The following is a 15,414-nucleotide window of genomic DNA, read 5'->3' on the forward strand; positions in this document are numbered from 1 at the left end:
CAAACCGTAAGCTTTTTAGAGGGAATAATATTTTATTCTGTGTTTATGTAGCATTTAGAATAAAAATAGAGATTGTTGGAACAGTGTATATGCCACCCTGCTGTCTTCTGGGGATTACTCACATGGGCAAAGTTTGTCTTGTAGTTGGGTGCTGATTCTTCAAAGACTTAAAGCTGACATTAAACAGGTATTGATAAGTCAGGAAATACGAAAGTTAACAGTGCCTGTACCACTCTGACTCTATCCTTCAGCCATTCAGCCATTAATCATATGTTGATATATGATTCTTTGATTAATACAAGTATAAAAACTGATCTGTAACTATACACCTAACAGGCCATGAAAGCCAATGGTTTAAAAAGTATATAAAAATATATTTTGCCTTTAAAGAACAAGAACCATCTTTTCTTTTAATATCCAGGCCAGATGAATCTATAATTTTGCTAGCCTTCTAATCAGTTTATCATCTGTGCTGTTCTTTCTTGAGTGCCCGTACCAGTGCTAGTAAAAACCCTGTCAAATACAGGCAGAGACAACTGCAGTATTTCCACTGATATGGTAACAGTATTTCCTAAGTATGCAAATTAAGCCCATAGATCTTTCAAATTTAAGTAACAGCCACAAATCTGAGTAAGTAATGACCACTAAAAGGGTTTTAAACAGTAAGGCAAAAAAATCCACTGCAAGAGATTTTCCTTAAAAAGGTAATAAGAAACCTATCTATTGAACTTACCAAAGTCACACAACTTCAGAACATCATTGTGACTTATTAAGAGATTCTCTGGTTTGATATCTAGAGCATCAAATAACAAAGAAAAAAAAGACAGCTGTTAATTTCTCCTAATTTTGAGCTTTGCCAACAATATTATTTAATAATAATGTATTTTGAGATATTCCTGCAATCATAAACAAAGCATTACAAGCTAAAGCAATTCTATCTGTGAACATGCTGAAATAACTTTCTGACATGTGAAGTCTTTTAAAGTGTTTCCCAACAAAACATTGGAAGGTAAAAGCTGCTTACAGATATTCCTGGAGAGCAAAATATCATGTAGAATATTGCATATTATGAAATAATACAAAAAATGTCATTGAATTACCCAGTTAATCAGTAAGCTGTGGTGTGTCGTGCTCAACATTTTCAGTTATGATACCCTTATTGAGCACTTCTTGCCATTTCTTTAGAAAAAAGTGTGTTCTCTAGTTTTAAGGCTGTTCCTTATTCCTATCTACATATTGTAGTATCTGTGTATGTTATACTTGTTCAAACTGTATTTTACAAAATATTTCAGACTTTTGCCTACATTTTGATCTGTCTCAAATACAATAAGTAAATTGTATGAGAACTGTAGTTTATTGGAAACATTAATTAGAAAGAAAAGTTGTTCTTTCAAAGCCACAAAGCAAAACACAAATGAATTAAATAAACTACATAAAGCTAGACACTGTCGCACATCAAAATATGGACTGCAAGTGCTTGAAGTTTAGGAGAGAAAGTAAATATACATAGCCTAAGTCATAGGAGCTGGGAGGAACTGCCTTAAGCAGAAGTAAAGCACAGGGGATTAAGCTTTAAGTTCTGGGTTAATTTTCTACTACTATTCTATTATCGGATTCAGAAGTGAAATGACTGAGTGCCAGGAAATGTTTAAAAATTCCTTTTCCTTTGGCAATGTTTGTACTTCAGTTTTACTTCATTGTGCATTTAATATAACCTTTACTCGTACACCAAAGATACTGGACAGCAAGCTTTTTACGTAGATGAACTTAGTTTTGAAGCAATATGAAGTCAGGTGGCAGGCTTAAGACTCAGCCAAATTTAGAGATTTTCTCTCTGTTGTTGACATAAAGCAATTGCTTATGTTTATGTTAAATGCAAATTACTTCAACCTATAATCTCTTTCTTGGTACAAAGTAAATTTCAGTCGGGCTTATTTCCATGTGGAGAGCTACACACTTACCTCTATGAACAATATCATTCTTATGACACCAATGAATTGCTTTAATTAGCTGGTAGATATAGCTTTTCACTTTTTCTGGTGGAACTCCATTTGGCATTTCTTCTAGCAATTCAAGCATATTCTAAATGTTTAAAAGACATTATTTCAAAAAGTTATATTGTAGTAGCTAGAACACAACTCATTTTCAGCCTTCTGAAAACAACATAAGCCACTGACTCTGACTATGAAAAAAATAATAGTTTAACACTCAGGGAGGGTATTCTAATGATAAGCACAGATAAGCTGTTTTCATTCTAGAGAAAGCATTTGTGAAGACAATAAACCTTAAAGGTGAACCACAAATGTACTGCAAGTCTTTAAAAAGCTGTCATCAAACCAATTATCCTAAAGCTTTTAAATAGTCATTTACATACAGAAAGTTGCTTAAATAGAAATACGAAGTCACTGTGGCTGTATGAAAAATTAGTAAAACAGAGCATTTTCTAAATATCCTACTACACTTTAACATACTTTTTTTTTTTTTTTTTAATTAATAAGCTAGTTCTATGGCTTTCACATAGCAGAACTATGATTAATCACAAACCATGTCTGTATGTGAATGGGCACATAAAAGCAACCTAAAGCAACACAATATCGCTAATGCAAATGAGATAACACAAAAATGCCTCACAGGGGCATAAACAGTAACCTATAAAATATCCTACAGTTATTTATCAGCTATATTGACCCTAGGTATCTTTGCATTACAGTAACTATGCCCATATTAACTATTTCACAGATATACCAATGCAAAATTAAACTGTTTATAATAGTAAGTTTCCTCTTTGAAAAATGACATTCAGATTTCCATTATATTAGCACATGTCTCCAATTTTGTACAATTAGATGTACAATGGAATTTGTACTCTAAATCTTAGTTGAATGAATAATGGGCATCAGCAGCCCACTTGAGGACAGAATAGACTATTATTTAATGAAAACTGAAATGGAAATAAGTATTTTGGCTATATTGCCTTACACAACTCATTTTATTATGAATTTGAGCATTTGTACAGATTTTTCAATTAAAATAAGTTTACCTTAACTTTGATAAACATTTTCTTTAGCTGTATAAGAAAATGTGAGGTTTCCCTTGTAATATATTTTAATAAACACAAATAGAAAACAAGTGAGAGACTTTATTAATATTTGAAAACATTTCTGAATTTTACAGTCTGTGAAAAAAATACTGAAACTTATGTGCTGAGTGCAACACTTCAGAGCTCAGAAAAGGAATTTTCTGTTAAGGAGCCGTATTAATTTGTCAGATTCTTGTCCACACAGAGGCCTATAGTTCTGGACAAGTTACATCAAAAAGTCAGCGTTACAAGTATGAATGAAAATAGTAACATCAACACAGCAAGACATAATCCTATATGAAGACATTAACTAAGGGTAATGGATAAAGAAGATTACACTAAATGTGAATTTAAGTAATCTGGATTTGAGTATTGCAGTGCTAAGATTCCCTAAAGAACACATGCTGTTCATCACCAGTTAAAACAAATATTAGCGTATTGTACCATGTTTTATTTAATTCCTTCTACTCTTTCTCATTTGAAAATACAGAAATCATCTTGGTCTTTAGATTGGTTTTATAAAGATCTATAAGAACCAGTGGAAACTACTCAACACATCTGAAAACGTGAAACAGTCATGGAAAGCGAAGTTTAACTGGAACTAAAGATGGTCATTCATATAAAAACAATTTCAGAACAAAAATGGCATTAGACACATAATGTCTATCTTTAACGTTTTTTGAAATATGCTCTTGTTAGAGAAATTAAATGTCTTTTATTGATGCTGGTCTTCCAACCCACTACTGGGGTGAGTTTAGCTAATTCAACTATAATAGAAAATTATATATATGTTCTGCTTGGTGTGTGATCAAAGACATTACACAAATCTGGAACAATCACAAGGAATATGGGTGAAAAAAGTCAAGCTTCAGACATTACGGCTAAGATCCACCACATTAGGAGCTGCTAACCTGGTGAAAAACAAAAATGACTTCTGCCAAGCCGTGGCCTAAAACAGGTCACCTCACATTATGCAATGAAGTTATACCACATAGTAAATTGTGAACTGAGGTAGACGAGTCAGTATTTAGGGAGGGGCACCTTTACACAGGAAGGAACTGACTGAAAAGGACTAGCACCTAGCTGTACTGCAACATCACATTGGCAGGGATTGGTAGGAAATTTTCATTAAATGAAAATTTCAATCAAGGGAACAGTATCTCATGAAAGCTACATATATATATATAAATATATTTAAGCTTGCATTTAGTTTTACTGTATCCAAATACCATCTGATTATTTCCATGAAGAAATACTAAATGGTTGGGATACAGAGGTAAGGTCTACCATCACCGCAGAGGTTGCAAAAAATAACGGAGAACCAATCTCTTCTAGGTTGTTTCTCCCTAGAAACAGGGCAGGATATTTGGCAATAGTAGGCCAATCTAAGAAGGTTTTGGAATTGTTTCAAATGAGGTCAGGATTGGAAATAATGACAGTGATCTTCGCCAAATACCTCTAAGCAACTGTTGATAGTGGACTTGTTGGAGAAACATACAAACAAAAATCCTATTTTTTATCAGGCAGGGATCGAGAAAGCTGCAACAGATTTTAAGGTCAAAAATCTATGATCTTGTTCTGAAAGATTATGTCAAAAATTCATTACACGCATAACATATGGTAGCTAATCTACTTTACAATTAAAAATGAAGTATTTGGATGGAAAATTTTCTTCAAATTATATGTATTCCAGTGTACAAAATTTGAACATGTTTGTTCATGTATGGAAGAACTTTTTTTTTTTAAAAGACCAACACATGATGTAAAAACAATAATAAAGTTATCAATGCCATTTTTATCACAGTAAAGGTGAATACAATTCATATTACATTAGTTTTTCTGCTGTTCCTCTTCATAGATTATAATGGTTTCATTTTTAAATGTGTAAATAATTTTAAAGACTTTTCCATTAAGCTGATGATTTAAGTGTGGCAAGGATAGTACAAACTCAACTCACTTTTTCCACATATTCAAATACTAGGTATAATTTTCCTCTTCTTCTGAAGGCTTCCTTCAGCTCCACTATGTTCTCCTGTTTCAAAGTGCGAAGCATTTTAAGCTCTCGTAAAGTGGTTTCTTTGACTTCTTCATTTTCTAGAGTGCAGAAGTAAAAGTGACAGAGTAAAAATTATTTAAAAAAATCAGTAAGAAGTGTTATCAATCTTTATTTTGAATCCCTGATTAAAATCTCTGTTTCTAGATACTACAGAGAAAAAGGCCTATTTTCCACTGTGGGCTCTCTCTGCTACCTGGCTGGTTCTGCACTGAAAGAGAGGTAGCTGATGGCTGTGCTCTCATTAGGTAACCTTCACAGTCTTCCCTTCATTACCATCGTGGCTTCCAGTGGCAGGAAAGATGCTTCATAAGAAGCAATAATTTGCATTTTTATCTGATACAAACATCCTCCACCCCACATATAATTATCACATGCACAAAACACTGACAAAGTTACGTTCTCACCAGAAACACTAGAATGCAAACATTTTTGGTTTTTGAACAACAAAGATCTATTTGATTCTAAAGTAATTTTATTCTCAAAAAAACATGACAAATGAAGGCAGAAGTTTGAAGGCAGATTGGTAAGTCCTTGAAGTTTCCACATAAGGCTTTTAAATGAAATTCAGAAAAGCAGATCAATGTAGTGGCCACAGAGGGCAGTAAAGCAAATAGTGATTAAATGAAGCCTTGAATCTGTGATTCTAAGTCAAGATACTCAACTATCGTTTTGACAGTTTCGTTGTCTGAAAGTTGTTTAAAAAAAACAACAGTGTTTTACTAAAGCTTTGTATAGCGCTTATTGACGAATAAGCACTTTACTGAGTTTAGTGACTCTGAACTGGCTGGGTTCCAGAGGATAGTACCAATGAACCATCAAATAAAATGGAGTATATTAGAATCTATTAATTCAGCGAATTTGCCCATGCACATGTAGAAGACAGATTCTTAATCTCTTAGTACTGTTATCCACAACAGAGGAATATTGAAGGGTATATGACTGCATGAAATCAAAACTAAATCCCACTGGCAGGTCACGTACCACAAAGACACAGAAATAAGAGAAAAGGAAGAGAAACTGCTTTTCCAAGCAAGCAAAAATCAAAAACAGGTCTGTAGCAGAGAGAAAAAAGCACAGGTCATGTGAATGCACACAATCATCATCAGAAGACAGAAAAAATATTTAAGAGTAGCATGAGAAGAGAGGAAAATATTATCACCACAAATGTTTTGATTAAAAATATATATAATTTAAACCCATCTAAATCATTTCATTTTGAAACTGAGTGCTCAGTGTTGGCTTGCGTCAGCCCGATTACATAATTTCTTCTAAAACTAGACACACTCTTTCCAGCTCATTTAGCATGCAAATGTCAAACAGCAAAAATTCAGTGAAACAAAGATGGCAATAGAAACAATTACAGTACATTCAGATTTGTAATGAACCACCATATTAAAAAGACAGATGTGAAATGGCCTGAATCAAATCTATCAAAAGAACTTCTGTCGTATTTCCAGAAACTTGTAAACAACTAGCTACAACTCTGAAAAGCAGTCATCAGTAATGTAAACTGATATTACGTAATTCTCATGGAAAGACAAAACTAATGGCAAGGATGCATTTTTTTGTTTTCGTTTTTTTGGTGTACTGTCTAACATCATAATCCTGTTTGGGGCTTAATACTGAGATTCATTGTCTTTGATGTGTACTCAACAGCTGACATGAAGTACAAAATGTGATTCTGAAGTAATCTCATGACCTGGTCAAGATGGCCACCACAATTAAACGATCTACATTCTTTAACGGGGATTTAAAACAGATTTCTGAATAGCAGAAGACTCATCAGCTACACCCTTCAAGCATCTGGCAAAATTACCCGCACTGTGAGAGTTTGTATTGCAGGAAATGACAGACACAAATCTGAATTTGCTGTGTCTAACTGACTTTGAAAATTACAGTCCTTGTAACCAACCACACCTCCATGGCCATCCACAATTCCATAACAATACCAAAAATGGAAGTTTGCTAAAATAAAATGGCTGCTATTTCTTTAAACTACATTATTAGACTGTTGAGCATTCAGCTAAAGCCTTGGTGCACGGCTGATTATAGCTACATCACCTCCGACTGGGATTACTCCTTTTATTACTTCACACTCAGCTTCTCTTTCTGTTTGTGCTAGGCCATGAGGGATTAGGGCTAACTTTTGATGTGTGCAAGGTAGACAGCTGCTCTCAGCAGCTGATTGCCAGTTTTGCCTATGACAGCATACTGGGCTTCACAGTTGTGAACACGTGCAGGCCAAAAAGCCAGTCCTGTTTTGTGCAGATCTCTGGTTTTACTAGTCCTGGGTGAGGAACAGGCGTGTGCAGCACTGGCAGTAATGCCCATGCGTCCTCCCTTCTGCCATCCACTTTGCCAGCAACAGTAAGCCTTGCAGGAGTCAGCTCTTTCTCCTTCTCAGCAAACTCAGCAACACTGCAGAGTACAGACAGGCCGCTGCGAAAGGGGACAAGGAGCAAGTTCCCCCATGGAGAACGAAGAGGAGAGCAGAGCAGAACTGCTGCCTCCTCATCCAGCTCCCATGGGCCCCTTAGAGCTCCCCAGCTCCTCCATGCACCACAGTGCTTCTAAGTCACTTGTCCATCTCCTCTGCTTATCCCTTCAAGCCCCCTAATGTTTAAGATCCCCTCCCTGAATGAGGGTTGATAAAGTTCAAAGACTCCACAAGCCAGTGCTACAAGGCAAGTTTTCGCCGTTTTCTGATCACCCCTGCTCTCCAAGGTCATACTGCCAGGTGTGGCACCACAATCTGAGCAATATTAAGACAGATGCACCAAAGAAAGGTAGAAAGAAAGAAAGGTAGTTAGAATCAAAGAATGGTTTGGGTTGGAAGGGACCTTAAAGACCATCTAATTGCAAACCCCTGCCATGGGCTGGGACACCTCCCACCAGACCAGATTGCTCAAAGTTCTCTAGTTAGAGTGTATAATACAGTCCCTAGGCAGGTATAAAGGATCAATTGCCTTGAATATTCACGGAGCTAATATATCATGATCATTTTAAATCATGTCTTGCTATATTAGACTTCTTATTTGAACTGGAGAGTTATTAACAGTGTAATTATTGACATGAAAGATTACACAGCAGAAAAGGTTACCTTCACTGTCTTTGAATTTCTTGATTGCCACAATTTCATGTGTCTCCTGTAAAGCAAAAGTGAACAAAGTGAAATGAGCAAGGTCTGTTATCGTTTTTTTTTGTTGTTGTTGTTTTCATCCTGCTCCCCAAGCATCAGAGGAAAAAAGAATAAAAAAGCACCCAGAGAAATTTGACAATGCCAGCCAAAATGAATAAAAACTCGGTAAATATCTCAGCGATCAGGCTAAATGCAATACAAAAATCCATGTAAGTAGACATCACAATTAGGTACCCCAGCATGAAAAATAAAGTTAAATATCCAAAATTAATCTTTAAGTACCTTGTACCAGATATCAATTACATTTTCAGTGGTTCTTCCTGTGATTCTTGGTGCTTAATTATTCTGAAAGTCAAACAATCTTTTATCTGACCGAAGTATGAGTGTGTGTGCTTGTCCTTGTGAACCGAAGTGAAAGTAATATACGAGGACATGACTAAGGCTTACAACGAGACCTGAAGTAACCTGAATCCAATATTAGGATGCCAAAAGCTTTTGGGTTCCAAATTTCACATATCTGCAGAGAATGTGATTTTGGGAAAATAAATTCTCCATACTTTCAAAAAAAAAAATTGTCCTCTAGTAATTCTCTGTTCTCACCAAACGTTATCGTAGGTCACATTTTTTGTCTTCAACAGAGACACTTCTCATGTGAACATGACTGCATCTGGCCAAATGATTACATCTGTTCATATGATGGTGCAGCACCCAAATTTTAAGTAAGATGATGGGGAAGAAGCTTTAAGGCCACAGCATATGGGGATGTGAGCAGGTAGGCAGTAGGCTACCAGAGTTATTTGAGAAGCTAGATCTACCTTACACACCTTTTCCAAACTTCACAGTTTTCAAAAATATAACAATATCCCACTATTAAAAGCATACAGAGGCTGTATTGGAGAACAGCAATGAAGAAGTTAAGCCTTTCTAGAACATCTGATGACATGTGCATAACTGGTTACTGAACAACACAAATATCTATTCCATTTTTAACTTCAAATTGTTGCAGCATATGAACCTGTAAAACACCTGATGCCATTTAAAATAAAAACACCTGGAAAGACTATTGTAGATACTGAACAGGGTCTCTAGATGAAAATCAATACCACTGCAAATTTAAATAAACAAATAAAAACCCCAAAACAATAAGGTTGCATATTCATATTTTAGCTGATGGTTGGGAAGTATTAAAAAATAGAGTAAACTTTACCAGGCAGAGAACTCTGTGGTTTGTCCTAAACAAACATAAGGTTATAATACATATGCATAATTTGCATGTTGAGAAAATGATCCTTTGACCATCGCTCGTAACATCTATCAGAAAAACTAGGAAGTACTGTGTTGTGTATTGATTTAAGTGACCAAACTACATGTACTTCACATTGAAGAAGGTTAGTTCAGCAGATGCTACTAGCTCTTAGAGAAGACATGCATCGCCCTTTTGCTACCAAAATCTCTTTCATACATGCTGGTCTAATCTTAAGGCCATTACAGAAATTCAGCTGAGATACTACAAAGGTCCAAGAACTACACATCGCTCAACCAACTTACAGAACAGAAAAGAAATGAACGTCAGAACTGAGGCAGTAATATGCATTTCAGGTTTGGAATGATTCTGAAAGGCTTGTCTATAGCTTTTACGTCAAATGCTGTTCCCATATATTTTTGCTTCAGGAAGCTTACAAACCGAATCGTCTGAACTAAACTGAATGGACTATTGTAACTACAAAGTTACAGTATTGTTATATTTATTAACTCCAACTATAATAATAACAGTAGTAGTTAGGAGCACTATGAAAGAACACTGCTAAGAGGGTGAGCGTATTTAACTCGTTTGACTTCTGGTATCTAACGTTGGGTACTTTGGCTCATTAAGCCTCTGAAAGGCTGTTCAGAAAAGGAGCACTGTAATTGCCCTCAAAAGACTCTACTGACTGTAAGATGTTTAGACGGTGTGCATACACCACTTTGCAGATGAGCCAAATTCATCCACTACCATTGTATTCCTATTTCACTTGAAGGAAAATAAAGATTTGTAGATGTTTTGGCAGCCATTAAAATGCTGTATTTTCATTCTCAAAGTAATGGCTAAGTCAACTGAAAGAAATGTAGGAATTAGAAGTTGTTGCCTCACACAGACAATAGTTCTGCACCATTCAAAAAAAATATAGTCCATGTGGTTCTGTGCCACTATTCTGCTGACCCTGACATATATAGCGAATGTGATTACTTTGGACACATTAGCAACATATTTGGAAAAAAAGTCATCCAGATAGTTCAAAATACTAAAATGTTGAAGAAATTTTCATTTGAAAAGCCTTAACAATTGTATTATTCCATACAACTAATTAATATTGTCATAATGAAGTAATCAAGAATTTATATATAACATTAATTCCTTTTGCATTGGATTTCCTGTAAATTAAATATCCTATCTTAAAAAACAACCAGAAAAAAAAATGAGTATTATATTTAAATAACTTGAAGTGAAATAAGAACAAAATGAGACTAGATAATAGGCACTTTGAGGAGCTACTCTAGTAACATCCTGTTCCTTCTTAAGCTGGGACATTCTTGTCTAGGATTATTGGAGAATCCCATCGTATCTAAGTGGTATTCTCTAGGAATCAGTTACTGATGAAGCAGTCACGACAAAGTTAAAATGGACCATCTGATTACTGTACATAGTTGTTGTGGGTTTTTTTTTTTAATGTGATGCACCTGCTTGTCAAAACTTCTTTTACTTCCCCAAGACTTGAAACGCCTCCAAAATAGCAGGGTTTGGGAGTGCTGTCAGGCAGAACAGAGAATTGAAGCTCAGTGCAGGTTTCCCATTTCCTGGTTGAGTGCTCTAAACCAATTAAATAATTTATATGAGGTAATATAAACAATAGTAGCTCCTCACTGATCAGTTTAAACTAATTTCCAAAGGAAGAATGCATCCGAAACATCCTGTTTGCCTGTTTCTCCATTTACCATCACCACAAGTAATTCTGAACTGGATGTCAAATTTCATCAGAATTTTACAGAGAAATTCAGGTTTTAAAAAGACAGTTTCAAAAATTGTGAGCTTTGTCAGCTATACATGCAATATCCCTCCTGGGGGGAGGAAAGCAGTAAGAACTCTATCTCCATACATTGTATGATACTGCAGATAAGCAACATATGTATACTATGCAACAAACTAATGCATAGTTGTTGATCCACAAATGTACATATTGTCACTTACACAAACTAAGAATGAGATTGAAAAAACAGAATACATTTTGTATATGGAACGATTCTGCAGATATATAGTATGGTGGTAAGAGTATGTTTACTGGATTAGGAGACACATGATGGAGCTGTCAAATGGTACAGGCCCTACGTGAAGTTTCAAGCAAGTGACAGACACTAGCAACAAAGCAAACAGATGCCACATTGCTAACCCCTGAGAAGACCGACAGAATCAGGCATACAGAGAAAAGCAGAACTTTGACCAATGAGGGAATTCAACGGCGAAAACTCAGGCTTCTGTAGGAATCTGATCTTTACAGATCAAACTAATACTTTGGAAATTAACCCTTTACTTTAAAGTTGTTTTGGAAATCTCATCTCTTTTATGGATATGGCTCTCTGCTCCTCAAAAACACGTCAAGTTGAAATTCTCCAAAGCAAAACTGTAATTCTCTAAAAATACCTTTTTTGCTTTTCAAAAGTGTTTTTTCCCCCCTTTTTTCAAGACTTTTTTGAAGCACGGACAGAAGAGTGCAGTTAATACAACATTCAGCCTGCTTGTGCATACCTTCCTTAGACTATAGCTCAGTATCCAGCTCCTGGCATGGAAAATTCTCATGTTCAGTCAACGTACTGTCTAGGTAGAAAAACTTACTCGCTGATTCAATGTTTGAGACTTCAATGAATGTCCAGGAAAGGGGAAAAAAAAAAAAGCCACAGCCAAATGCATTCCACAGCCGATGCCTTTTCTGAACAAAGTAGTACCATTTTTCTTTAACTTGCATAAGCATGATAATCTTCAACATTTAAGTGCTTAAGATAGAACTTTCAATAATCTTGATTTCAGCGAAAACCACAGCATACTAAATAATCACCAGAGAAGCAAACAGAAGCCCATCATACAAGAGAATAACGTGTTTATTTTTGTTAAAGAGTTGCTTAAAATGAAGCTTCAAAAACCCAGCAAAAACATTTTTTCAAGTTACTCTCCAAACCAGTACACAAAATATTAGCATCTTCATCAGTACTGATTGATTTATCATAAATGTCACATTCGTCATTACAAACATTTTTAAGCTTTTGCCAAGCTACCCATAATGCAAGCTTTGAGATGTAACAGGCATCACTGACTGCACCTAAATTAGGTCCTGAGGACATCTTCCAGACACTGCTCTGACTTCATTTGCATTCTGCCTTAAAACACCGCTACCTCTAGACAGTACTATCAGAGCAGAAGACAGCATCCTGTCTTCTCGAGACTTCTAATATCAGGTGCTGGCAATTTTGCAGATATTACTTTTAAAATCTTGGTGACTATCTTAGAATATTCTTTGTAAGTTAAAGAGACGTGCAAAATAATAAATTCAATTTTTTATTTATTTTTTTTTAAAGGCACTTTTAAGCACAATGACAGTGCTATGTATTCTTGGATACCTAAAAGACTTTGGGAATTTCTCTTGAGAAGTGTTTCTCAGTTTTTATCTGAACATTTCTCACTTGAAAAATGTGATTCTCCTATTTTTCAGTTTAAAAAGCAACCAAAAAAAAAAAAGGTTTATCTATGAAATATTACTCTTAGCATTGAAGGACTTTCAGGAAATTACTTCCTAATCCAAAAAGTCTTTTTTTTTTTTTTTTTCTTTTTTAAGGAAGAAACAGATCCCCTGGTAAATAATGAAGAACAGTACGTCTGAGCTTTCAGAATGCCTTTACTTACTGGAAAATTGATTAGAATTTCTCCAACACATACATGTGAGAGTTTACTTGAAAAGAAGCGTCTAGAATGAATCAGCACAAATCCATTTTATGTCTCATGAAAGCGAAGTGTTATTTGCTAACCAGCTAAGTGCAGGAGAAGACTTTTAATAAAACAAGGATTTATATACTTAACATGCCCATTTTAAAGAAGATGGCCACACCATCCCCTAGATAAAGAAGAATAAGATGAGGAGCCGGGAACGCTTAAACCAGTCTGGATCCACTAGAAAAATACGAAGTAGGACCAGGTATAAAAGCTCAGCTATTCCACAGAGGGAGGAAGCATAAAAAGAAAGGCCGAAACCTTTAGGTAGTGGTTTGTCAGCAAACTTTAAGTGTGTACAGCGATGGAAAGAGACTTTTAAATGCAAGCATATTGAAACAGTTTCTTTTGATTTCTTTACCTATGTTTTTCATAAGCACTTAAAACAACTGTGTTGTCAGTTTGAACGAGTAAATGCCGTGAGTAAACGCCTGCAATGCATTTAAGAGAATCATGAACTGCCATCATTTTTCACCCAAGCGTAAGAGGAATGTGTACGCCGAAGGAGCGGCCCCCCTGCATCCACAGGCTCACACAGTGGGGCCTGCAGGGAGAGCTGGCACCAGCTGGAGGGGGATGAAGGGGCCCACCTCTGGTGGGGGCAGAGGCTCTCCAGAGCGAAGCTCGGCCATAGGCCCGCAGGGAGGTGGGGCTGGAAGGCACCTTCATCCATCCCCAACATCCCCATCCCTAGAGACATTTCAAATATCCTTGATATACTCCAAATATCCTCGGAATCCACCCCGGTGGGATCACGAGCAGCCTGCTGTAGCTGACTCTGCTTTGAGCACTTAGTAGGAGGCACACCTGAATCCTGAGACGGGCGCGTTACAACGTACGCATTTGATATTCTTCAACAACTTGAAAGCTACCAATTCATGCTTTTTTCCCCCCTCTGCTTCCCACCAAGTTACGAAGACTAATCTCAGCCTTGCAGCCTAGTCCCTCCAGCTTTCATCTAAGATCAGGAGAGGTGCACAGAGAGCAGGACTAAAGACATGGTGCAGAAATGACGGACCCCCCTTCCCCAGACTCCAAGGGAAGCTTGGGGCGCCGAGCGCTCTCTCAACTGATGCCAGCCCTGTGCAAATTCTCCCTGCTCTTGTTCTGCATTATGCTGAATGCTGGGTTTTCATAACCAGTGGGAATTAGCAATTTCTTGAACCTGAGGTTATCATGTTAAAATTTAAGCAGTCCCACAGCCCTCAACTATTACCCTGAAAAGAACATTGAAGGAAGTGTTTTCTGCTAACTACTATGCTGATGACAGTGGTTAGCACTGAAACTTTTATTCTTCCAAATGGTTTTCATATTTATTCACATTTCTCCAAGCAAGAAAATAAGTATGTATTCCCAAAGAATCTGTACAACAGTATAATGAAAAGGATCTGGAAGAAAAAAGCAGCTTTTAAATACTATAAATGCAGCTATTTTTTTCTTTTCATGGTAAACCAGTATTATTGCAGCAGTTTTTGTTTCAAAATAATATGGGCTTCATTTTGTCCTACTGTAGCACTACAGAAGCACTAATGCCTATCATTTTACAATTTGACAGCATTGTTTAATCCCAACCATAGATGTAAAACAGAACCCAAATTCAGTAAGTAGCTGTAAAGTTTCTCCGATACTGAAAAAAATCAGTAGTCATTTAAGTTTCAAATCCCAATCTTCTTCCAGTTCTACTTGATTTTTTTTCCTGAGAAGTCTGGAAATTGTGAAAAAAATGGGTAATAAAAATAAAGCTATTTATAAATAGCATAATACTGTGTTGGGTAACTACAAGTGTATTTAATTACTTTTTATAACGTTATCTTAATACTTGGAATACAAGTGATAATGAAGTAGGGGGAAAAAAAACAACAGGAAAACAAGCTGTACTCTCTTTATGGCTTTCTTTAGATACTGCTGCTGCCATAAATGCAGAGACCAGCAGGATGGATTTAATTACACTATTTTCTTAATTCTTTGTTTCTAGTACTGTGCCTAACCTTTCTTGAGCACCTGATAACTCAAGAGTAGGTAAACTTATTGGAAAGTTTTTTGAAACAAACATCAATATCGAAGTCTTATCTGACTCTTTAGTTTTATTTTTTCAACTTTGAGCATCAAAACAGTGTGATTGGCTA

The 15,414-nt window shown here is 36.1% G+C and overlaps 1 protein-coding gene across 10 annotated transcripts in view; it reads right to left on the reverse strand.

Annotated features, from left to right (window-relative positions):
* Window positions 1-15,414, reverse strand: part of CDKL5 (cyclin dependent kinase like 5) — a 135,602-nt gene that overhangs the window by 51,376 nt on the left and 68,812 nt on the right. For all 10 annotated transcript variants that reach the window (XM_080576437.1, XM_080576435.1, XM_080576434.1 and 7 more), the window contains 4 exons: window positions 8,236-8,281; window positions 5,037-5,173; window positions 1,962-2,082; window positions 734-793 (listed from right to left, as the gene is read on the reverse strand). In XM_080576437.1, coding sequence (XP_080432563.1) covers window positions 734-793; window positions 1,962-2,082; window positions 5,037-5,173; window positions 8,236-8,281 — 364 coding nt within the window. The remainder of the gene's footprint in view (window positions 1-733; window positions 794-1,961; window positions 2,083-5,036; window positions 5,174-8,235; window positions 8,282-15,414) is intronic.

This window comes from Anser brachyrhynchus (genome assembly GCF_964034855.1).
Source record: "Anser brachyrhynchus genome assembly, chromosome: 1".
NCBI lineage: Eukaryota > Metazoa > Chordata > Aves > Anseriformes > Anatidae > Anser > Anser brachyrhynchus.